We start from the raw sequence: 25,826 nt of genomic DNA on the forward strand, positions 1-25,826 counted from the left end.
TCAGTTTTCTTTTTTTTCTCTGATTCCTGAAATTAGGTAATAATGGAGGACAATTTGGCGGAAGGTGTAGTAACACAAACACAAGAGTTTTGAAAGCAAACCACAACCCTGGATTTATCTCTGCTAAGGACAGATCTTCACCACTCCTTACATAGGCCAAATTATCCAAACTGTGCCATGTATTTGAGATGGACAAAAATGCAATCCCAACTAACGTACATCGAGCCTTCGATGGCACAATTTACTTAGAGGGGAAAACTGCTGTGCAAATACCAAATAATTAGGGAACTCCCATAAGCATTGCCCTTGGCCCATTATTTCAGGCATCCAATAATTGAACCGGTTTTAAAATTTGGTTCTGCTTCTATTTAGTAACGTCGGACAGTTAGGTCAGAAAACTGCTTAGAGTCGGAACCAAAAAAGTTTAGAACTCTCTCTCTCTCTCTCTTCTAACACCTCCTGGAGGTTTATACTAGAGGTTTTAGGGTTCTGCACCGTCTCTTCTGTTTGATTTTGATTATCTTCAGAAACAAACTGCAGCAGCAATCCAACGGAGAAAAATGAAAGTCAAGTGCATATCTCGTGCTGAAGAGGATTTTACTCGCGAACGCAGTCAGGATCTTCAGGTTCAATCATACCCTAGAATATTTATCTCTTGCAAAAATTTCCACCTTTGTTTTTGATAAAGGTATTAATTATTTGTTTTTGCATCAAACTAGCGAGTTTTCCATAACTTCAATCCGGTTTTGAGACCACTAGAAAGAGCTGTTGAATATCAACGGGCTGTAAATGCTGTCAAATTGGACAAGGTAAAGCTCCTGAAATGAATAGATTGTTTCCCTACTGATCTCATGGTAAATTGATTGTTGTTTATGTTAAATTACTTAATGTTGTTTGGCAATTAGATATTTGCCAGACCTTTCATTGGAGCTATGGATGGGCATATCGACGCTGTCTCATGTATGGCAAAGAACCCTAATCACCTAAAAGGAATTTTTTCGGGCTCCATGGATGGAGGTATTGAATAGTCTCGTAGTCTTTAACTCAGTTTATAGTTTTAAGTAATTTGTGCACTCTGTAGCTTTTGATCAAGTAAAATCATTCTTATATGTATCTCTTATTTGACAGATATTCGCCTTTGGGATCTTGCCTCCAGGTATGTTTGATATCTTAATATCATCTTACTCTTTATTTGGTTGTGCGAATGTAAATTTTGATTCAGGTCTCAAGAAATGAGAAGCATTGTGGTTATTAAGTTGGTATGGCATAAGATTGTTCTTTTGAGCTAGATAGGGATAAAAAGCACCCAAACCCAATCACATTTTAGTTGATCTCTAAGTTGTCTAAATATCTCAAATGCAGACGGACAATTTGCCAGTTCCCTGGACATCAGGGTGCTGTCCAGGGTTTGTCAGCTTCTACTGATGGACGTGTTCTTGTATCTTGTGGAACTGATTGCACGTAAGTTCCGAAATCAATCATTTTAGAATATTGTCTGGTTCTAGTCTGGAAGTCGTGTATATATATAGGAAATCTCTTTTTACCCTTTTACCATTTCCAGGGTGAGGCTTTGGAATGTTCCAGACTCAAGTGTTATGAATATGGATGAATTATCCGATGGTACTACTGAGGTAAGCACTGCTGTAAACTTGCAATATGTGTGGAAGTATATGTGAATTTTGTTTTACTGATATAGATATTTTGTTACTTTTCAGCCGCTGGCCGTTTATGTATGGAAGAATGCTTTCTGGTATGAATTTTATTTTAACTTGCAGCTTTTATAAGAGAGAAATCAAACTTAGTACTATAACTATTGATAGATTCCAAACTTCATTTAATCGCCTATTACTTTGGTGTTTGTTTCAGGGCGGTTGATCACCAGTGGGATGGTGATCAATTTGCAACAGCTGGTGCTCAAGTTGATATATGGGATCACAATAGGTTTTGCACGCTTTCTGATACAAGTAATTTACATATGCCAACCTGCGTTATAACTTATATGACATAGTACATCTTGTGAAACAGGTCAGAGCCAATAAGGAGTTTCGAGTGGGGGAAGGATACTGTTATATCTCTTCGATTTAATCCTGGTGAACCAAATATTTTAGCCACATCTAGCAGGTATGTAACAACGGATGATTTAAGGCTATCTTTATGGTTTCAAAAAACGTTTTGAAGGGCTTCAGTTTGAAAACGCTTCAAAATGTGCGTCTCAGTATTAGGTCTTATATTTGGGAGAAATAATGGGCTTTAAAGCCCAAAAATAAGTCTTAACATTTCCTATGTTTGTTTTAAAACTTGTCAATATAAAAGAAAACCTAAAAACTATTATTAACTCTCAACAAGCCCACTGTCCAGAGACTCCAAACGTTTCTTCTTCTGTTCTACAACTTCTTTTTCTTCTACACTTCTATTCTTCTGGTCCTGTAATGGCTAGTCAGCTTACCCTAGCTGAGAAATCCAGAGAGAAAGACCCAGGTTATAGTAAGTATTTATCTATATATATATTTTGTGAAGCTACGCTTCAATTGCGTTTAAAAGCTTCGCTTTATTAGAATAGTATATCGCTTTACGCTTTCGCTTTTTAAAACCTTGGCTATCTTATTTATAATGGACACTGAAATTATGATTAGATTTAATCATTGTGTAATTTGAATTGTGTCACAGTGTATCTATATTTGATAGCTATAACTGACATTATGTAAATGCTATTTTGGTTTTGGTATATGATTTAGATGATTCTGGGAATGTTAACATATATACCGCTGTTTTAGCTTTGAGCTTGCTAAATTTTAACATAGGCTGATTTTTGTGCCCATTTGCAATGTTTAAAAAAGCGAACGCGTAAAGCGGTACGCTCTCCTAGCGAAGGCCAGAGCGCTGCTTTGAAGCGTTATCGAAGCATGCCTCACAAAATATATTAATAAATAATTTACTTATAAATTTATATGAAATTTCCTGACACAAAACCAAATTACATAAATATTAGGCTGGATAGCCATTACAGAAGAGTAGAACAGAAGAAGAAGAGGAAGAGGAAGAGAAGTGGTAGTACAGAAGAAAAAATGTATGTAGGTTCTTGACAATTGGCTAGTTAAGAGTTATCATAGTTCATATTCCCTCCGTCCCACTATTAATTGACCTAGTAGTACAATTTAGAAATGATGTATCTCTCAAACTATACCACGGATATTCGTAAATTTTATATCATTGAAAAGCATTTTAAAACACCTACACAACGAATATAAACATGAGTATCAAATGATATAAAATCAACTATTATTGGGACAAAATCTAAAAATAAATAGGTCAATTAATAGTGGGACGGAGGGAGTAGTATTTTTTATACTACTTTTGACTTCAAAACAAAGTAGGAAATGGCAGTCGAGTCTCTTTGAGCCTCTTGCATACGCTCGAGTCACTAAAGTCCCTGGTTGGTCACCGGGCTGGGATCGAGAAGTGGAGGGCTTAATTTTAAAGTCCAACTACCCTTTTTTCTTCAAATATAGGACCTAATACTGAAGCGCACGCATTGAAACGTTTTTTTTTTTTTACTGAAGCTCAAAAAAGCGAGCTTCAATATGCGAAAACGTTTTTAAAGTCATTACTTCGTTTAGTGTCACATTGTGGGAAAAAAAGAAGAAGAGATGCTCATGTTGGTTGTTTTCCTTTTTTTGGGGGGTTTTCAGTGATCGCAGCATTACCTTATATGACTTGCGGTTGTCAACTCCAGTGAGGAAGCTGATCATGAAGGTATTTCTTGCTAAGTGTGATGTTAGAATTGTTTTATATTATTCTCATGTAGCTTTTCCATCTAACTAATTGAATTATCTTCCACGTCCATCCTTTTACTACCCATGGGATCATCTCAACTTATATTATGTGTTACTTTCTGATGTTTATACTGAGAGATGCTGACATGAATTTGTTTTTCTGACAGACAAAGACTAATGCTCTCTGCTGGAACCCAATGGAGCCGATGAACTTCACAGCTGTAAGCACACAAATCTAGGCCTATACAACATTAAACAAATTGTTAGTTTTTGTTCATTGAATGTATCTTTGCATCCTGCTTTGGTAATACTTTGTGAAGTCACTGAATAAGCCAATGAAAGGGCTTCTTAAGGTCAAGAAACAAACTGCAAGTTCAATCCTGTAAGTAATTCTCTTACTGCTGGACCCATTGGTATAGCCTACCCTGCTCATCTTGAACCAGTTTTACACCAGTCAGGCTACCAGCCATGTGATCAGTGTTTATTGTTTAGTTGTCTCGGATGGTCCACTTTTGTTCCATTGCACTGTTTCTCAAAATTATAATCATTCTCACTACTTTTTTTTATTTAAATTGGCGAAGGCAAATGAGGATTGCAATTGCTACAGTTATGATGCTAGAAAACTGGAGGAGGCCAAGAATGTGCACAAGGATCATGTTTCCGCAGTGTAAGTTGTAGACTCTCCATGTTTATAATAAGACTTTCTCGTACTAGAAAGTAGTTTTTTCCCTGGCCATTTACTGAAGGATGTTTTTGCACTTACGCTTGGTTAATTTTAGGATGGACATTGATTACTCACCTACTGGTCGGGAGTTTGTTACTGGCTCTTATGATAGAACTGTGAGTTTTCTACTGAAATCATAATACTAATTTCACTATGTGAAGGTGTTCATATGCTGACAGATGATCTTATTTCAGATAAGAATCTTCCCATATAATGGTGGCCATGGCCGGGAAATCTACCACACTAAGAGGATGCAAAGGTTTGTCTGGTTTAAAGCTTTATCTCACTCCTATACCTAGTACTAATATATCACTCATATATCTTATGAACCCACCTTTGTGTCTCCTATGTAGGGTATTTTGTGTGAAATTCACCTGCGACGCCACTTATGTCGTTTCTGGGAGTGATGATACTAATCTGCGGTTATGGAAAGCTAAAGCATCAGAACAATTGGGAGTGGTTAGGATCTCTTCCCATGATTATTCGCATTTATATTACATACATGCCATGAGTAACCTAAATATTAAAACCTCATAAAGGATTCCTCTCTAAAAGAATCATAATTTTCCTTGTATACCATGCATAAAAATGTTGCATCAGATGGGAACTTTAGCTCTAGAACGGTAATTTTCCTTGTATCTCCATGCATAAAAATGTTGCATCAGATAGGAACTTTAGCTCTAGCTTTGCTGAGAACTCTTTAATATTGTATCCTATCTCCTTTAAACCTACAAGTATAAATGAAGCATTTCTATGCTACACCTTACTACACCTTACCGTTTTTTACATGCAATCTTGTGCTCCCTCTGAATTCTAACGGTTAATAACTCGCTTAACATCTAATCATTTAACATGCACAATCTTTCTAATGCAGATCGTATCTAGGGAGCGTAAAAAGCACGAATATAATGAGGCTCTGAAGAAAAGATACGGAAACCTTCCTGAGATTAAGCGCATTAATAGGTATGTTATCCCATTGTGCTGTAAAAGACGAGTTTCAATTTGTTTTTCTTAGAATTGCGACTATACTCACTTGGCCTCTTTGAACGAATGCTTTGTTGTTTTTTTTTTGCAGGCATAGACACTTGCCTAAAGCAATACACAAGGCACGCAGTCTAAGGCTCACAATAACTAATGCAGCTAAGAAGAAAGATGATAGGAGAAGAGCTCACAGTGCCCCAGGAAGTATGCCAATACAGTCACAGCGCAAAAAGAGAATCATCAAAGAAGTTGAGTAATTCTCATAATCTATCACAATCAAAGAAGATTATAAGTGTTAACACTTCCTCCCTTGCACCAATTTTGGTAGATTATATTAGGGCTTTTTAATAAAGTGACCAACTTTTTCAAGTATATTTAAGAAAGCGACCGTTTATTCAAATCATTATACAAACTGGCCGAGTTTGACATTTCCATCCCGTTTTTTCCAAAAAAACAGGTAACGGTAGTTCACTGCCTACATTTTGTTATCTTACTTAGAAAATGACATTTATACCCCTCTCAACTCACTAGGTCGGACCTAGTTACACAATACCAAAACCTGTTCATCTTCCACTGTAACATGTTCTTCCCCAAATTGAACCCCAATAATCAACTTCAAGAACCCTAGTCAACCAAATAACAAAAATTAACCCATACGAAAATAAATTGATTTATCAACTGATAATCTCTAATTAGTTCCCCCAAAATTCAATACAAAATCGACATGAAGAACAAATACAATCTCTGTTATGATGCCAAGTTAACAAAATCAAACCCCAAAAAAAAAACTGAAACGTCGTTCTCAAATAAATCACTGAAAAAATTCATCAATCTTCACTATAATTCAGCCGCAATAACCCAATTCCTTCACCGATTTCTCAAACTTCAAATCCCATTATTCTGTAACAAAACTCAAAACCTAACATTTCCAATCCAAAAACAACCCATTCTTCTACTGTTTCGTACCAATATTTCCTTAGCACATTCGAATCAGAAACCATCTCGATTCCCTTCGTCAAACATCATAAATCAGTTCCAATAAGTTCTGTTCACAAAGAAAAATTGCCCAAATCAAGGAAAAGTATTTGGTACTTAATGTTTTCAATTTCTTTTAAATGGGTTTGTAAAACGGGATGTGTTGATAGTAAGTCTATCAACCAAATTGACATCGGTTTAGATTTTGCAAGAAAAAAATCCATTTTTGTTGAAGAACAAACCCTAATTTTCACAAAAAGTTTTGAAAAAATTTCAACGCAACAATTTCAGATATGAACAGTTAAGAACTATATAAAAGAGAAAAGAAGAGACTAACCTTTTAAACTAATCGAACAACAACCTTAAGTACTGTTATCCTTGAAGATTTTTTTCTCACTGGTAAGCTAATTGTTTTTTGGTGGTAAAGGCAAGAGCAGATCGTGTTAACGAAGAAGAAGCAACGTTTGGTTGGTTCTTTTACCTTTACGGTTTTGTAAGGATATGATGGACATTTTAGCATGAACAACCGACTTAATCAACACCTTTGACCAATTTGGTGGACCCCGGTGTTAAAAGTAACAGAAAGGTCATTTTATATAACGCCTAAAAAAACTGGCCGGTTTATTAAATAGGGGTTTGGAAACTGGTTACTTTCTTAATTTGCCCATTATATTAATGTATTGCTCGCATTTTCTTTTGTAATCATAAACCCGCTTGCAGCACTTATGATGTTCTTGTAATTTACTGTAACTTTTATACCTGATTGCCAAAAGTTTATTTAAGTTAAAGAATAGCTTGATGTACGAGTTTTGCAGGCATTATATTCAACACTCAACTATTTTTAGAAAGTAAACACTAGGTAGCAAAATGTATGTCATAAGCCAAAGAGGCTAGGAGATAAGTTGGTGGTTCATGCCACCATTAAATTGCATTATTATCTGCTGCAAACTAAAATCCATGTTATGTTTAGGCTCTTGAAAATGGAACATTGCTAGTCTACGTAGCCTACATGTCCTGCAGCCATCGGCGTTTCTACAATACAGCCAAACACTAACTTCGGTACGCTGCATACTTAACTGGTGCGAGGCTTGTTCGCTCTTTATTTTTACTCTCAGAAAACTAGAAGAAAAAGTTAGCAACGATGGCGATCTACGCCGCTACCGCCAGGTCTGTCCTTCGTTCTGCTTCCTCTTCCTTCCGAAGTTCAGCAGCGAGGGCCTTTCCTCAAGCAAAACCTAAGTCTTCTCCTTCTGCTTCCTCTTTCTTTTCACAGCAAAAACCTCTCTCGCAACGCATTTTCAGGTAAGACATCTTTCAGTCACTCCATTCTAGTTTTATTTGTATTTGTGAGACAAAATGTTATTGAGTATTTTTGTATGTAATAAAAAAGGTCTCCTGTTGAAATTGTTGCGTGGATTCACTGATGCCGTTTCATTCTGCGAATTCGTCTTCTTTATTAATTTCGAAGCTCGGTGTCTCTAATCAACCCTACTTTTGGCTTCTTCAAGGTAATTACTAAATTGAAAGAAATTTGTAATGATTTTTACTTCATGTAGTCTTCTCTTTTTCATCCCAGTTTTCTCTTTGTTATGTTCTTAAGTTGTTTGTATGAATTCCCAAATGGTTTCTCTTTGTTACGTTGTTAAGTTGGTTGTATGAATTCCCAAATGATAATCTTCATTCCCAAGGTTAACCTAAAACATCTTCCTTATGAAGATTCCATTGTCTGGAGTTTTCGTTTTCAGCCTTCCCCTAACAACTTTATTTCATCATACATGCATTCTGGATCTTCTTTGTTTATGCTGAGGCACCTTAAGTTGTTTAAGGTCTTCAGACTTTTCCAGGATAGGTATTTTCTTTGAAGAATGTCAGTTCTTGTGTATTAGGAAAAAGGATGGGTCTATTATCCACATTTTAGCTCCTGTAAACTTAGGTCTATCAAGATTTTGATTTCCAGATAGTTCCCTACCACAGTTTTTTTCTGATATTGCCATGTCTCTCCTTTTGTTTTACATTTTTAATTAGTAAAAGAACGAAAATACTTGTCATAGTGTAGGCCAAGATGAAACTAGATAAAAAGTTATTAAGTTATGACTATGAGGCTTAGGAACATCTGGAAGACACTGTGAAGTAGTCATGTAGAAGTAAAACCAGAGTATTTCTTTTCTGTACTTGGTGGATTTGCAACATCTGCAGTGTTGCTATTGGAATTATCTGATTATTCGACTTTGAAATATGCTAATATTTAGTTGAGTAGCATGAGATCCAAATTATCAAAACTAATAAAAGCTTGAGTTGAGGAGCACGTGATCCAACCTAAGTAACAATGGGTACATGCGTCAATGTAACACTTGTATGAGGTGTTCAACAGTACGACCTCAAAATGACGCCAAGATACGGGTGTTGGACACAGCTTAAGACCAAAAAAGATAGACGATGGAGGAGAGGAAAAAAACCATGCTATGGTTGAGGAGTGACCCTTAGATTGATTGTAGTGGTCAGTGGAAACTGCCACCACCAGTGTCAGACATGTCTGGAAGGACAATTTTTCAAAAGATGCAGTACATTTCATAGGTTCCAGTGTGTACATGTGTATTCCGAATGCAGGCTCATGCATACAGCCTCTTCTAGTTATAGTAATGCATCATGTTTTCTACCGCCATTGTTTCAGTGAATGCATAATTTTTACTCTTTAGTGTCTGACTTAAGTTGGTGTCTTCAATTTACTTAAGAGACATTGATGATGGATCGTGTCATACGTTCCACACCACCATACATAATAGCTGTATTCTAGATGTTTCATGTGAACCATATCGTACCATTTTGCACATCGTTTGTGCTTATAATCACAATAAGTAGCTTCACCGTACTGACTTTTCTCTTTTCAACCAGCTTGCAAAGATGACTTATGAAATGAGATCAACCGAAGGCCTGTACTGATTTATTGTGTTCACAGCTTGCAATGATGATGTATGATGACCGAAGTTGTATGCACTAAATACCAACCCATTCTGATACCGTTTTGCAGCAAGTTTTCCTTAGAAATAATTGGCCCCAATGAAGTTATAGGTTAGTTGTTATATTAGGTTTGAATCTGTACACGAACTTCTCTATTCACTGTTAATTTTGCTCAGAGATTTCTTTTCCATTTTCCCGATTTTGAGCTGCCTTATAAAGAATGCAATCAGAGTTCAGATAATTAAGACCTAGGCTCTGTATTTAATTCATTATTTAATCATTATAAGTAGCTTCACAGTACTGATTTTTCTCTTTTCAACCAGCTTGCAAAGATGACTGTTGAAATGAGATCAATTGAAGACCTGTACTGATTTATTCTGTTACCAGCTCGCAATGATGATTTATGATGAATGTTGGTTAATGGATAGACCGAAGTTGTATACACTAAATATTAGTCCAATCTGATACTGTTTCGCTGCAAGTTTTGGTTAGAAATAATTGGCCCAAATGAAGATAGATTTTTTGATTTTATTATACACAGACTTCTCTGTTAACTTTAAAATTTGGTCAGAAATTTATTTCCCTTCTCCCGGTTTTCAGGTCCCTTGTAAAGAATGCAATTAGAGTTTGGGTCTGTAAGAGGCTGTCTCATGGAATTCATCTTTTTATCAGAATAAATGCAGCATTACCTATCTATTGTCTAGAGTGGTATGGGGTCAATTTGTTTTGGGAAGTGCTCAACCAGAAGCCTGGATATTGGTGTGATAGGCATTGGCATCTCACTGCGGCCAAAAAAAATTTAGCCTTGAGTGCATGGTCTTATCACTAAAATCAACGTTGTTCATCTTCAATTCATGACTTGCCAACTTTTTGTTTATGAAGGTGTATCAATAAACCCGGTTGAAGTCTTTTGGTAGGGGATTGCTGGTTACAAATTCCTTGTGCTCAAAATTTATTTTTCATTCCATAAACAGCGGTAACTTGAAACTTTAAACTTCCTAGGAAGTGAGGCTTCCGTTTGGAGAACCCGTGTAACATATACTCCCGAGGTTTTCTTCACAAGCCTACATTTTGCCGCTCAGCCAGGCTAAGCCTTGCAAACTGTATCAGCAACTGCTTAATCCCCTAGGAAGAGCAGCACAAGCAGTTCGGAAAACCCCTACCAACTTGCAAGGAAAAAAATATACCCATTCCATAAGATGTCCTTGAAACCCCGAAATCACATTCATTTGACCAAGTAATCAAACCACACAATAGAAACATAATAGATACAGCAACCTTATCAGGCAGAAAATATGATGAACAATCACGGAGAACTCACTGCTGAACAAAACAAGCAAGTTAACAGGAAATTAAATCTTCCATCATAAAACAACAACGAATTAGAACTTATTATTAACATTAGATTAGATAGATGTCTTACTTCCCCGGATTCAAAAGGTACTATACCAACTAGAGAGATGAATGCAGCAATACATCCGTCCAGCTTACCAAAATGGATACTCTTAAGGTAAACCTAAAGCAAAACACCTATAAATATTTAATATAAGAAAAAGTATTACCAGCACCAGTGAGTTTTGTATACCACCACTAAACTTTGTTCCATCCGAAAACTAAAAAACTATACACCAATAGCATCTAGACAACCAACAAACAAGAAGGATTAAAACCAACCATGAACAACTTCAAGCCTTCTTTCTCCTGATCATATATATGCAACCGAAAACCAATCACTCTTCAACGACATTCACCAACTCGTACTCAACCAAAGAAAGATTGTTATCCTCCTTCACCACAAACTTTGCAGGTTCTGTAACCTCCACACGACCCCATTTGTCAACTGCAAGCCTCATTGATCCCTTGAACATGTCAATCTTTGCGTTTCGCAGAATCACAGTACTTCCTGGCTTCATTAAATCAACTACAAGAAAGACAAATAGATACTAAGAAGGAGCAACATAACCAGAAGTTTGAATTTAGAAAACAGAAATGCTACGTACACGCAAACATTGGAAGAGATGAGCTATTCATGAACCAAATTCTACCACCACTAGTCAACCTCCAAAATACTACTGGTGAATATAAAACCAAAAATACTGGATAAAAACATAGTATCAAACTACTTAGCCCTACAGCAGGGCAAATGTTAATCTGGAGAGCTTAAATGTTAAACTGGACAGCTCAAATTTAATGCTACATACACGCAAACATTGGAAGAGATGAGCTATTCATGAAACAAATTCTACCACTAGTCAACCTCCAAAATATTACTGGTGAATATAAAACCAAAAAATACTGGATAAAAACATAGTATCAAACTACTTAGCCCTACAGCAGGGCAAATGTTAATCTGGAGAGCTTAAATGTTAAACTGGACAGCTCAAATTTAATAGAGGTCATACTAGAACATGGAATAGATTATATGTATGGGAAGCTACTATTAAAACACCTCCAGAATAACATTAAAAAGGTATTTATCAGCGAAACATCCCATGAATCTTCGATATTGGCTTCCCATGAATCAAACAAAAACGAAAAAATCAAGTTTTGCCTGGGATTATGGAACCTTATCTTTTCATATCCAGAATCTACACTTGAATAATAATCTCAAGACAAAGCAACCCAAAATCTAACAGATCTTACAGCAGAAAACCCTAAAATCAAAAAATAAAAGCAACCTAAAATCACACTACAAGTAAGCTACACAACCCTTTGCAGGAAGATTCATTAAATAGACAACAAAGACATCAAACTACCCCTACTGTTGATGAATTTCAAACCCCTCCACAAGAACTACTAAAACAGAAGTAAACATATATCTTCTTACCATATGAGATCAAATAATGCACTTAGATTCCAAACAAAATATATGCCACCATGAGTATACAGAAACAAAATCAGACTAAGCAAACAGTGAAATGAGAAATTAGGGTTTTATATACCTTGTTCATTACGAGCAGTGAAAAGGATGGTACCAGTTTCATCACCAACAAGACATTCAGCGATACGAGTATTACGGAAATTCTGAGTTGCTGATCGACCTTTAGGCATAACAGATTCGGACCTCACGACTTTAACAGTTACGTTATGACCACTGGTACCAGGTTTCAACTGATCAACCTTTATGAATACTGGCTTCCTCTTTTCTGGTTTTGCAATGGATTGTTGAGCAGTTGTTTTGGTTGCCATTGTTGTTTTGCTGGTGTTTTTTCTAAAAAACCCTAGAAACCCAAAAAGATGGGCTTGTTTGATTGGTGAATATATAGTTAGAAACAAGGAAACCCTAAAAATGAGTAATGAATGAAGAAGCAGTAGGGTTTCGCAGTTTGGTGTCTCTAAAAATTTCGGACGCTTTAAATTCCTCTTTGTTTCTCATCTAGGAAGATAGGAAGAGATGGATGGTTAGATTTGGCTGTCAAGAGAATACCCCTTTCTCTGCCCAGAAGTGAGAACAAATACCGAAGTAACCGAACCGTGTGTTTGGGAAAAAAACGGTTCAGTCCAAAACCTCCCTCGAAAATGCGGATTAGTCCACCACGATCCGACTAGGAATATATTAGTCCAAAGTTAATTATAAAATGTATAAAGACGCTGCTATTCTTCGCACGCGTCTCACAAAGCACACATGCAACGAATTGAAACTGTTTTGTAACTGACACAGTTAATGTGGAAGAGACATGTTGGTTCGAAAAAGAAAACTGAAATTAAAAACTAGAAAAAAAAAACGAAAATGTTAGTAATTCATTTAGCAGAAGAGAAGATAAAAAAACTCAGAGAAAAAAAAAACAAGAAAGAAGTTTAACCTAAAATCAAAAATCAAAAATCCAAATCCTAAAGCTTCAAAATCAAACCTTAAATCTTCGCAGAATTGATGAATACAGTAGCAATAACATAATGGTGAGTGCTAAAAGACCAGTTGCAAAGCGAAAATCAACAGAAGAATCTTCTGATATACCAGCAACAGTTGAAGAAGATACTTCAAAATCACAAGGACCGAAGACGAGATCAAAATATGCAGCAATTTCAACATCAACTGTACAAGAAGATACTTCAAAATCATCACCACCTATGAAGAAATCAAAATCTACAGCAGTTTCAACAGCAACAGTTGAAGAAGATACTTCAAAATCACCACCACCTAAGAAGAAACCAGAGTCTACAACAGTTTCAACAACAACAATTGAAGAAGATACTTCAAAATCACCACCACCTAAGAAGAAATCAAAAAAGGGTAATGCTACTTCAAACTCTTGTCCAACTATTGTGTTTTACCAGTGTACAAATTTGTACACCGGCATGCTATATCATGTTTATATGTTCTGATGTGTGTATTTTCATACTGTTGTCCATCTCTTGTTGTTGGTGTGTCCATATATGTACACCACCATGCTGTTGCAGGCTTTCTTTTACAGTTCTATCTATTTTTTGCAATTTTTATGAGATTTGTTGTTGATGTGTACAGATATGTACACCACCACGATGTTGCAGGCTTTCTTTCACAGTTCTATCTATTTTTTTTGCAATTTTTAAAACATTTGTTGTTGGTGTGTACAGATATGTACATCACCATGCTGTTGCAGGCTTTCTTTCACATTTCTATCTATTTATTTATTTTGCAATTTTTATGAGATTTGTTGTTGGTGTGTCCATATATGTGTTGTTGGTGTGTACCAGTGTACCGATCTGTACACCAGCATGCTAGTTCATCTTCATATTGCCTGTTGAGTGTGTTTTGAAACTGATTTTGTTAGATTTTTGTAAGAGTGTAAAGACTTTTACACCTGTATTGTTCTTATTTGATTAGTGCTCTGTTAAATACTTGTGTATACAGTGTTGTACACCTATGTGACTATTTTGTTGTTATGAGTATAATGAATGTATTATTATTCTTGGTTCATTTTCGTAGATACCAACAAGCCTTATAGATCAAGTTTCCATGCAATCAGTGACTTTGTGAATATAAACCTCGGGGAATATGAAAAAGAACGAGGATAAAAAGTATGATCCACCGATTATTAATTACAGAAGCAAAAAGAAGGACCATTCTGTCCTGTTGTAGATATCTTTGTCCACAAAAAAGCAGATGAGAAAGATCCAACTAAAAAGAGAGATGATATATGGACTAGGAACCCAAACTCAATCTTAAAAATTGTGAGACAGTATCGCCATGAAATTTGTGACGAAGGGGAACACTATTTCATGTTTGATACTCCCAATAAGAAAAAGATAGTGGCAGTAAAGAGTGAACCTGAGGATTTCTTTCTAATTTATGGGATTAAGATGGTGGCGACGGAACTTGAAAAAGGATAAGATGTAAAAACTACAACAGAAAAAAGATACGGTCCTCTGATAAACAGATTGCCTCTTAAGAAACAAAATGAGCTGGTAAAAAAAGATGTGGAGGAGGAAATCGTACGTATCATGAAGCTAAACCCAAAGTCGCCATTGGAGATTCAAAGAAACGGTGAAGACATAGTGGTGATGTTTACTATGTACTTGCGTATCACTGTGTTTTTTACCCATGCAAATGGAAGTATGATTAGCAAGAACCAGTATGCACACTTTTTTGAGTCTTTCGATAGGATGAACAAAACTTGCTGGCCAGTTCATATACATGAGTATCTCATGGCGTGCATTAAGAAACATATCGACGCACCACTTAAAGTTAATGGTTGTGTGTGTTATCTATTGGTGAGTTTACATGTGCACACAGTTGTACACCTGATATATCCATTCACCATTTTAAATAATTATGTTCATTGTGTCTGTTACTTTCTGTTACAATTCTAACTATTCACCTATTTTCTAATGTAGCATTGGTTTGCTGAAGATAACAAAGGCATGCAACCGATTAATGAGGGTGTGCCAAGGATTCTCAGGTGGATCATCAGCGACGTCAGTAATACAATCGAGAAAGACCTGAATGACGTCATGAAAAAGGTATCTCAAAAAACTTTCTTACGATAGTATATGTACACTAAGGTGTACAAGATTGTACATTGTCGATAGATTTTAAGAAATTTGTCTTGTTTACAACAGTATACACTCTTACAACATGTGTAAAAAATTGTACACCTGTGATCAATGTTGATACTTTGGCATGTTTTCAGATGCAACCAGGATGGGTAAAGGCTTTCACTGATGAAGAACGATTGTTTTTGGAAGAGTATCGGAGGCAGAAACAAGAAAATAACATAGATACAATGAAGGAAAAGCTGCGCATATCATATATGCAAAGAAAGGTTTTGGATGAGGAGCTTACTGAAGTTCAGGAGAGGCAAGAAAGGCTTCTGAATTACATCTAAGAGAAAAGCCTAAAAGTTAATGAAGTTGGTCTAATGAACTTGACAGAAAGAAAAGTGAATGATTTTCGTAATTACACTTTGGATGAAATCATTAAATTTGTAAAGGAAATACTACTTGAAACTGATAAGGATGAGGAGATTGAGGAGCAGGTGGAAAAGGAAGATGAGAAGATTGAGGAGGAGGAGGAGGAGGAGGAAGAGAAAGAAGAGGAGGAGGAGGATGAGTAGGAGGAAGAGGAGGAGGAGGATGTGGAGGAACACAATGAAGATGGTGATATGCATGATGATGATGATGATGGTGGCAAAGGTGGTGACATGCATGGTGATGACAATGACAAAGAGGGTGGAAAAGGTGGTTATATGCATGGTGATGACAATGAAAAAGAAGGTGGCAAAGGTGGTGATATGCATAGTGATGACAATGACAAAGAGGGTAGAAAAGGTGGTGATGACAATGACAAAGAGGGTAGCAAAGGTGGTGATGACGATCATGAAACTGAATCTGAAAAGAATGAAGTTCCGTCTGAAACTTATGAAAAGTGAAGGTATAAAATAACTTTTATTAAATGTGGCAGTCATTTGTTTTTATGTGTGTATATAGTTGTACACCAGTATGCTAAAACTCATACCTTTTCTTTAAACTTGAATCTTTTACCACTCCTCTGTCAAAGAAAAATGAAGAGAAGGATGGAACAAGGCAAGGTGTTGAGTCTGGAACTGATAAGAAGCCTATGTATTAAATGATCTCAGCTCGCATTTCTTTTCATTTTCCGTATATGTATACGAAGATGTACACCTTAGTGATTTCTTCTCTGTGTGTGTACAAAGATGTACACTTTTGTAGAACATAACAAAAAATGCATTTTTTTAGCACTTCTCTGCCAGAGACATTTGCAGATCAAGAAGTCCAGGATGTAATGGATGCCACTCAAACTGCTAAAATTGATGAAGCTACGATAATCGCAGCTCAAGCCATATCTCAGCTGGACCCTAAAGGCATGTTGCCGGTTGAAGAAGATGTCCTCTTACTCACACAAGGAGAAGAGACAAAGAAGGAGACTTATAAATCAATTGAGGACCTTCTAGATTACTTGTCTGAATCTGTGTTCGGAAAGCTTGAAAAAGGTTGTTACAAAACGACACCATATGAAGTGAAGGAAAAGATGGCAACCCTGATCCGACACGATTGTCCAAGTTTTTCATTGTTGAGCCAAGAAGATCCAAAAGAAGAGTCTTCACAGAAATCATTATCCAATGAAGATGTACGAGAAATGATCATTGCTGAAGCAGTGCAGTTCATCCAACAAAATCATGCTGATTTTTTTAGCATCTAAGAGGTAGAAGAAGAGAATACGATGTCAGTGAAGACAAGAGCAGGGAAGATGAAGGAAGCAGAGATGTTGAGGACAAAAGCGGCTGGCAAGTTGTCCAAGACACCACCAAAGAGAGCTGCAAATAAAAAAATACCTCATGACTTCACTGTCGAGGGTAAAACCAGAAAAGTTAGGATGAAAGTGGATCAAAAAGGCAAGGGGGTCAAAGAGGGAGAAGACCAAGGCTATCCTGCACCAAAAAGGAGAAATGGAAATGAGTATCATCCTGCTCTCCCATTGCCAGATATTCGTCATTCACCACTATATTAAGCCATGGAACCACGACAGGACAAAAAAAGGATACAAAAATTCTTCGACTATGCAAGCCTGGGGTAAGTTCACAAAACAATAACTCACACTATACGAATGATTGAATATTATAGAAAAAAAGGTATGTGCACCATTATGTACACCATGTTAACATTTCCTTTATGATTCTGCAGCTCTGTAGCTTGGGAACTAACAATACTCGAAGATCCTACAGTCAGGGAACAAATTCTGATTGTTGGAAAAGTACTTCGTGAACTCATGTTCAACAAATATTTGGACCAAGAGGTACTCCAGTTCTACATCCATCGACGTTTCAGAGAAATGGTCAAAGATAACATTCGTCATCCAGATGATCAGAAGTACATGAGATGTGAAATAATTACTCATACTGCATGTGTAAGTTTCTAAAAAAACAAATCAACAATTTCATATATAGATACTTTAATGATGTGTACATACTAGTACACCTGAGTGACATGGCGTGTTCTATGTGTTTGTAGATTTCCTTAGGAGTGGACATAGATATACACCAATATGCTATATGATTGACACATGCTCTGTTAAATGTTTGCATGGATGCTTGATTGTTAGATTTACTTAGGTGTGTACATAGTTGTACACCTGTATCATATGTCATGGATACATCTATATCATACATCTGTTTGATATGTAGTAGTGTACATGCTTGTTAGTTTTCTGGTCTGATCTAGGTGTACCTAATCCATTTTATTTTCCTACAAATTATTGATTGCAGTACCATGTGAAGAACAATATCATCAGCGAGGAACAAAAGCTTGTGGTTTAATTCATACGGGACATGCCTGATAATCTGGAAGTTCTTGTAATCCCCGTCAATCACTCAACAATACAAATTGCAGTAGGAGTTCACTGGTCGCTTTTGAAATTTGATTTTGAAGCTGAAGAGTGGAAGTGGTACAACTCGTTGCACTCAAATAAAGACTATAAGCATGATGCACATCACATGGCAAATGTGGTGCAATTTGAACTCAACAAGAAGAGAGCGTTGAAGGGTGATGCACCGATAAAATAACAGGAAATAAACATCATGCAATGCCCTGCTTAAGGAATCAATCCAGACTGCCTCCTATACACTTGCTACTTTATGAAACGAAGTGTGAAGAAGAGAAAGAGTATCGAAAGAGATCAGCAGAGGGCCGAAGACATTTGTCAGGGAATGAGAGCAAAATTGGTGGCCAAGATGCTGAAAAAAGTCGGAGTGTATGAAAAGGTGTGGGATATAGCAACTGATGCACAACACAACGAGTGGCGCCTGAGTAAAGAGATGAACCATTGAAGAGGAAGAAGAGTTTATTTTAAGCTTCATTATACAAGATCACTTTCTGAATTGCTTCTAAACATTTTCTATCTTTCAGACAACTTTTCAAATTTCAGTTTTTATCACTTTCTTTATGACTTATCACTACTATAAAGACCTTGAATTAATATTTTTATTAGTTTCAATATTGATGTTATTGATGTTACTAGTTTATGACTTATCACTACCATTGAAGTGTATATTACACCTTGAATTAAGGTGTACTTGATTGTTCACAGTTACTGACTAGGGGAGAAAATGTTTAGAAGGTGTACATAAAGGTACACATGTACTGACCGATTTTTATACTTTATCAAAATTATAAAAATTGAAGACATAAAAATATTACTAACATTTTTATAGCATGCAGAACTGAAAACATAAAAATTGAACATAGCAAAGTAATTACTAGTTATACATATCTGAAAACGTAGAATATTACTCCCTCTGTTTCGAAAAGACCGTCATCTATTCCATTTTGGTCTGTTTCAAAATTGTGTCCAACTTCTGTTTATAGTCATATTTTTTCAATAAACTCTTTAACATACCCTTAAAATTTTATATTCATAAATTCTTTTCTAATGGTCCCAATCTAAAATATTAATGAAATTTTTATAACTATGGAAACAAATATATTTTTCATTCCTTTTAGCTTTCTTTTTTTATTTCCTGTTTATAATTCGATAATAATTTTTGGTAGTTTTTATTATTTAAGTTTTTATTGAAATAAGTTAGGCAAGTAACTAAGGGTATTGCATGTAAACTACTACGGTCTCCTTAATATTTTGACAAAGTCAAAACAGACTGTCTTTTTGAAACGAAGGGAGTACTAAACAAAATAGACTAGCAACATCCATTGTACACCAAGGTGTACATAGTGGTACACATGTAAAAAGACAGGTAAGAAAAACTGAAGTTCACAGGAAGGTGTACATAATGGTACACATGTCATGGCACTAATTATCCAAGCCAAAGAAAATTAAAAAGACATAACCAAAAGTAAATACCAAACATATAGAATCTTTTGATCTAATGAAACATTGAAAAAAGCATCAAATCATGGGGCAAGTAGCTCTGTTGTGGTGACCAAGGGTTAAACACTTTGTGCACATCATAGGCCTCTTTTGCTTCTCCCAAGCATTCTTGATACGCTGTGTTCTTCGTCTACCAGGTGGAGGAACAAGAATAGGAACAATAACCCTATCATTAGGATCATAAGCCCGCGAGTTGTCATGATTGGGGATTGGAAACATGATCTCCTGGTATGTCCTGTTGTACCATTCAATGGTGAAGTATGGCTTAACAAATGAATAGACTTCCTCTCTCGTAGCTTCAATGGCAGCACAAGTATATGCACAAGGAAAACCATTAACTTTCCACCTGTGACATGTACAAGTTTTCTGCACTAGATCTACAGTATGAGACCGGGGAGACATGACTTCATACATTCTTTTCATGGACTGAGTAACAGTCCAAGTACGACCAATGTCGATGTTTCCCTTTAGTAAAGCCTCATATATGAGAGTGAGCCTAGTGTTGAAATTTTCTAGACCTTCTACCCTTCTCTCAGAATTCTTCTTCATAACCTTCAAACTAACATAATAAAAAGACAAATCATATAATCAAAACATGATCTAGAAGGAAAACAAATAAAACATGTGTACAACAATGTACACATTAAGGAAATCCATGTGTACAACAAAGTACACACATTTGCAGAAACACAGATAAAACTTGTACAAGTATCTACAGATCAAGCAAATCCATGTGTGCAACAATGTAGACAGACAAACATGTGTGCAAGGGAAGATGTACACATCAAAGAAAATAAATGAATGAAACACTAAACATAAAACTCACCGTATCGCATCGAGAAGAGCAAAAGCAGACAGCTTTTTGAAATCAAGAATCCAGTTGTTGAAGGACTCGGGAAGAGTTGAAGAGTGAGCATTATATCTGCATACATGGAAAAATGCATTTGCCCATTTATCCTTTGGAATAGTCCTAATATAGTTAGAAACATGTCCACATCCAATTACATGCATTCCCCGCAAAGCTTCTTCAAAGTTCGTTGCTGTGTAAGAGTAAGCGGCTTTGTAAAACAAATCAATAACGGGCTTTGAATTCGCATCACCTGATACAATGGGGAGATTGCACTTGATGTGGTAAAAGCAATAGCTGTGATATGAATTAGGAAACATTTTGGAATGCCCTGCAAAAGTCCTTCTCCACGATCACTAAGGAAAACAATCTGACGACCATCGAGAACTTGTTTAAGATTCTCTAGAAACCAAAACGAATTATCTTTGTTTTCAGCAGATACGAGAGCAAATGCAAATGGGTAAAATTCATTGTTCCCATTGATACATGTTGCAGCCATCAAAGCACCCTTGTATCTACCAGTAAGGAAAGTAGCGTCCAAGTAAATCATCGCCCTGAGATACCTATAACTATGCTTGCAAGCACCGAAACAAATGAAGATCCTCTAAAATATTCTGGTTGCATGATCAACTTCAGACTTCACATAACTATCAGGATTAGTTTTCTCAATGGCTAGGACATACCAAGTTAAATCATTATACGACTTCTCGTCATCGCCAAACTGTTCTTCAAATAAGGCTTCTTTCCCTCTACGGGCATGGTGATACTTGATATTGGACCCATAAGTCGTCTTAAAAAGTGACATGATCTGGTTGGGTTTAAACTAGGATCCCCCTGTATATTGTCAGCAACTTGGTTGTCACCGCAGGACTCTTCAACCTCAAACCAACACCACAACTAAAAAAAATAAAAATGGAATAAGTAATGTGCACCATAATGCACACCTAATAAGATATCAAAACCAACACCACATATATGCAAAAAATAAAACACAAACCAGGCAATAATATGTAATTTCCATAAAAAGCCTACAACAAGTAGCGTGCCACTTAAAAAGCTTACAACAAGAAACGTGTACCACAATGTACACCTAAACAAGTCTACATATAAAAGAATAAAAACAAGAATTCATAATGTGGACTAATATGAACACCACTAACCTGTGAATAACATTATAATCTTTCAGCACGGACCGAGAAATGTCACCATTGACAGGCCCAAAGTGAATCCTCCAACCACAATCATTTTCTGCGCACTTTGCAGTAAAACGAGTCTTGTCATTTTTAAGAATAATAATCTTATGACCGGTCGCCATCTTGTACTTATCAACATCAATTCTAACAGCTTTAACACCACCCATAAATTCTCTACCAACTTTGTCAAAAACATAAACCCATTCATCAATAATCAGAGGCTTGGCCTTGTCCGCGTCATGATCTACCACCCTTACCATCTTAGGACTTTCAGTTACACAAGAATTTGCAGTACTAGAACCAGAACTAGTGCTACAATCAGAATTAGAACGAGAAGTATGATGATGAATGACGTCAACATTTAAATAGAAATCTTCATTCCCAATAAGAATAATAAGTGCAGTTAAACCTTGCAGTTGTATATCACCTTGTACAAAAACTAATTGATCATTATCCATATAGCTGAAACATATACTCCAAGGATCCAAATACCTCCAATGGTGGCATACAAAATGCTTCAATTCATCTACGGTTATCAAAGTATTAACACGAAAAACAACAGAATGCTCACTATGATTCAAAACAACATTAATAAACTTCTCAGACATGTTCGATACCCCTACATATTACAAAAGAAATGATAATAAACATTTGAAGCTTCAAACAACAATTTCAGATATGAATAACCCAAAACTTAAACAGTATACAGAAAAGTACACATTTAATCGAAGCCAAAAACATCAAGTAACAGTAAACCTAGATAAAATACTCCATCAATTAAGCTTCAGAATCTTACTGGAACACATAATTGAATAAATCAGAAGCCTACGATCTAGTATCAGTTTGATTTCATATCATGCATTAGAAAACTAATAATCATCATCAAACAACAGTAAACAAAAATCGTTTCACGAGAATCAAAATCTAGTATAAAAATAATATCAAATCAAGATCATAAAAACAATAAGATGTAACAGATCAAATTGATATCATCAACTCATAAACTCATAAAAACTAAACATCAGAAACAAAACCTGAAAATTAGATGTAACAGATCGTTCAACCAAAAGAAAACTTACCTGAAGTTGTTCTGCTCCATTAACAATCAAATCCAATCTAACCTCTATGAATCTGTTAAATCACCTCCGAATTCAAATCTGGATCGATCTATCTCTCAATATGTCATGAATTCAACTATGAGATCAAGAAACTCGATTTCAGGACACTTTCGAATGTAACCTGAGTTGAAATATGATGAAGAAACGATCAAATCCTTTCTGAAACTGTTAAATCGCCTTCCAAAATTAATTTGTGACCTGCTCCCTGTTTTGAATTCATGTTTGAGATCCAAAAATTTCGATTTCAAACCAAGCTTTATATATACGGAATCGCTTCAAGGGTAATTATGGTATATCGAAAACTCGTAAAATCGGGAATCGACTTGATTTTGGACTAACTCGTCCAATGTTTGAACTAAATTGTAGCAACCGCGGTTTATTTGGACTAGAGTGTACTGGGCTTCAGATTAGTGGACTAAAGTGTCCAAAGCCCACAAACTTTGGGACTAAACGTCAATTTCTACACCCTGTTTTAGAGAATACCTGCAACTTTCAGGGCATACAAAACAATAGTCCTACCTAGTGTGACCTTATAAAGGTTATCTAGTGGGTAAGTTATATAAAGGGAACATTATTTAAATACCCATCAAACTTCACCTCTTAAAATATACTCTTATTCAGTTTTAAAAGTACCTCTACCTTTTACCAGTTGCTTCAAAAAAGTGGAAGCAACTTTCTCAAATTGACTCAAGAAAAATGTTTTTTATCCCTCGAGGGTATTTGTGCAAGGTCAACCAAAATGGAGGGTATTTATAACATTATACCCTTAAACCGTTTAAATTACTAATTTATCCTTATCCTTCATATAAAAACCTAAAATCAAATTTTAAAAAAAAAATAAAAGTCAGTTATCTAAACATTTCTTCTTCCCCCTCCTCTAGGCGAACTCTACCCCTCACAAGAAAAGAAAAAATTCATCGCCGTGATTAATCGTTGATTCGTGAAAAATTGATAGTTGATTAAACTCAATTACATAATGGTTCGTACAAAGAAAAAAATAGGGAATAACCTTTCTAAATCGTCTTCTAATCCATCAATTAAAGAAGAAGAACCAATTTAAGATGAAGGTGTAGAAACTGAAATTGAACTATAAATTGAACCAAGTGAAGAACCAACTCCTGAAATGAGGATAATAAAGTAAGTTCTACAAACCCATCTCTCTATTTGTTGTTTTTCATTGATTGAATAGGTTTAATTCCTGAAAAACTAGGGTTTTTGACGGTTACAATAATGGGTTCGGCTCAAAATTGAGTTGATTTGAGCCGAGCTGTTCTTGAACCTGAAAGTGTGTATGAACAGTTCGGCTTAAAAGTTATATAAATTTTACGCCAAATATATGTTGTTTAGAATTCATAAATCGTATATTAAGGATAGTTTTGTCGATTCAAAAAATCTCTTCTCTTCTCTGCGACGCGACACAGATGAGTTATCTCAGTTTTCATAAAACTCTTTTCTCCATAGATTTTAATCTCAGTCTTGCATTTGAAAATTATTATCATGTTTATTCTCATTTGCTAACTTATAAATTTGCACTTTTTTCTTCATAATCTTCCCTTCTCTCACTAATTCATCTTTTTTAGTTCATTTTCCTTGGTTTATGATTAATATGAAACACTGATATTTTCCTGTCTTTGCCAATATGTGTTTACAGTTTTTAGTGTCTCTAATGGCGTTTCCCTCTTTGTATATTGTGATTAAGGCGTTTGTAGAGCTTGTTATCATACGTTTGATTGAGAAGTTTGTTTGTGATGACATCAGTAACAAGAGTTTGAAGAAGGAAGTATCACGATTCAAATCGCCGAGTCAATATTACCATAAATCCCGCTTACGATACATTTTGAATTTTTTAAAATTCAAACAAAACAGTTACCAAGCTAAGAACTGTTTATCTTTTTCTGTTATGCTGGTCAATAGCCAGCTATTCTCATCTCTATATTAGGGCAGATAGCCGCACAATCAGTTTTAATGAGAATTATCTTAAAATATATGATAATATTCTGTTTAATAACGCCTTCAATATCAATCTATATAACTATCCTTTATACCCGAAATTCTATGATAAAACCTTTCCTCAAACCGTACAACCAACTATAACTCAACTATGGATGGTGAAGGGAGCGAGCCAGTTTCTGATCTAGCAAACAAGTTTAAGCAAGCTTTGTTCGATCTAGGTGATACTAATGAGATTGTTATTTGCAAGCAAGCTGCAGTAGAAGATGAAGATGAAGAAAATAGCTGGGAGGCTAGTGTCATAGGCAAAGTTATCATTGAAGGACACATGCGCATTGAAACTGTTGAAAAGTGGATATGCTTTACATGGCCTTTTATATCTTCTGAAGAGATCAGAATTGTAGAAGTTGATCCAAATATCATGATCTTCAAGTTTAGAAAATGGGATTTATTGACATAGTCATTAATGAACGACCCTGGAGCATTAATAAGCAACTTCTTGTGGTTCATGATTAAATCCCTGAGATGGTTTACACAGACACTGGGGTTTTCAACACTTCTGGATGCATCTAAAGTTCTTACTTCCAGAACATATGAATATTTCTGTTGTTACTAAGATAAGAGAAATTATGGGAGAAGTGGCGAGCATTGAACCAAAATATGCGATTTATATTGGAAGTGATACAGTTAAGGTTTGTGTCAATATTGATCTTACAAACCCATTAAGAAGAGTAGTGAAAGCAATCACCAATGCTGGTGTTACTCGTTGGATCAAATTTTTCTATGAATGTCGGCCTAGTGGAATATGCACAGAATGCTACATTATTAAACACTGCAAAGTCGCTTATAAGGATGCTACAAAATTTCTGGCTAAAGCTCATGAAAAGCCAACTGCAAGGAAGAATACAAAAGCTACATGAAATCAACTATCTTTCTCCCACCAAAGGATCGTGTTGCTGTGAACATGGATTTTCTTATGAAAGAGACTT

The 25,826-nt window shown here is 35.8% G+C and overlaps 2 protein-coding genes and 1 non-coding gene across 3 annotated transcripts; 1 reads left to right on the plus strand and 2 right to left on the minus strand.

The window, feature by feature from the left end:
* The first annotated feature begins 395 nt into the window (after positions 1–395).
* Positions 396–5,878, plus strand: LOC113348792 (DDB1- and CUL4-associated factor 13-like). Its single transcript, XM_026592662.1, has 17 exons — positions 396–626; positions 720–809; positions 906–1,017; positions 1,129–1,156; positions 1,363–1,461; positions 1,562–1,631; positions 1,716–1,750; positions 1,867–1,941; positions 2,026–2,121; positions 3,690–3,753; positions 3,941–3,994; positions 4,355–4,440; positions 4,553–4,613; positions 4,692–4,756; positions 4,851–4,956; positions 5,372–5,460; positions 5,573–5,878. The coding sequence occupies exons 1-17, from the start codon at positions 561–563 to the stop codon at positions 5,733–5,735; spliced, it is 1,359 nt and encodes a 452-aa protein (XP_026448447.1). The 5' UTR covers positions 396–560; the 3' UTR covers positions 5,736–5,878.
* A 4,878-nt stretch (positions 5,879–10,756) lies between these two features.
* On the minus strand, positions 10,757–12,771 carry LOC113348793 (uncharacterized protein At4g28440-like). The gene is made up of 2 exons (XM_026592663.1): positions 12,354–12,771; positions 10,757–11,332 (listed from the first exon to the last, which is right to left on the minus strand). Exons 1-2 carry the CDS (start codon positions 12,598–12,600, stop codon positions 11,142–11,144), a joined length of 438 nt encoding a protein of 145 aa, XP_026448448.1. The 5' UTR covers positions 12,601–12,771; the 3' UTR covers positions 10,757–11,141.
* LOC113354875 lies at positions 11,832–11,969 on the minus strand. The gene has a single exon (XR_003362078.1). It is a non-coding gene; the product is annotated as a small nucleolar RNA snoR83 (small nucleolar RNA).
* Positions 12,772–25,826: the final 13,055 nt, after the last annotated feature.

Source organism: Papaver somniferum, chromosome 2 (genome assembly GCF_003573695.1).
Source record: "Papaver somniferum cultivar HN1 chromosome 2, ASM357369v1, whole genome shotgun sequence".
In the NCBI taxonomy this organism is placed as follows: domain Eukaryota; kingdom Viridiplantae; phylum Streptophyta; class Magnoliopsida; order Ranunculales; family Papaveraceae; genus Papaver; species Papaver somniferum.

What these genes read in the sequence shown, in the direction of transcription:
- LOC113348792 (XM_026592662.1), top strand. Translation starts at nt 561, where the DNA reads ATGAAAGTCAAGTGCATATCTCGTGCTGAAGAGGATTTTACTCGCGAA. An exon ending in CTGGCTCTTATGATAGAACT is followed by an intron (nt 4,614 to 4,691) that starts GTGAGTTTTCTA and finishes ATCTTATTTCAG; the next exon opens with ATAAGAATCTTCCCATATAA. An exon ending in CACACTAAGAGGATGCAAAG is followed by an intron (nt 4,757 to 4,850) that starts GTTTGTCTGGTT and finishes TCTCCTATGTAG; the next exon opens with GGTATTTTGTGTGAAATTCA.
- LOC113348793 (XM_026592663.1), bottom strand. Translation starts at nt 12,600, where the DNA reads ATGGCAACCAAAACAACTGCTCAACAATCCATTGCAAAACCAGAAAAG. An exon ending in CACTGCTCGTAATGAACAAG is followed by an intron (nt 11,333 to 12,353) that starts GTATATAAAACC and finishes TCTTTCTTGTAG; the next exon opens with TTGATTTAATGAAGCCAGGA.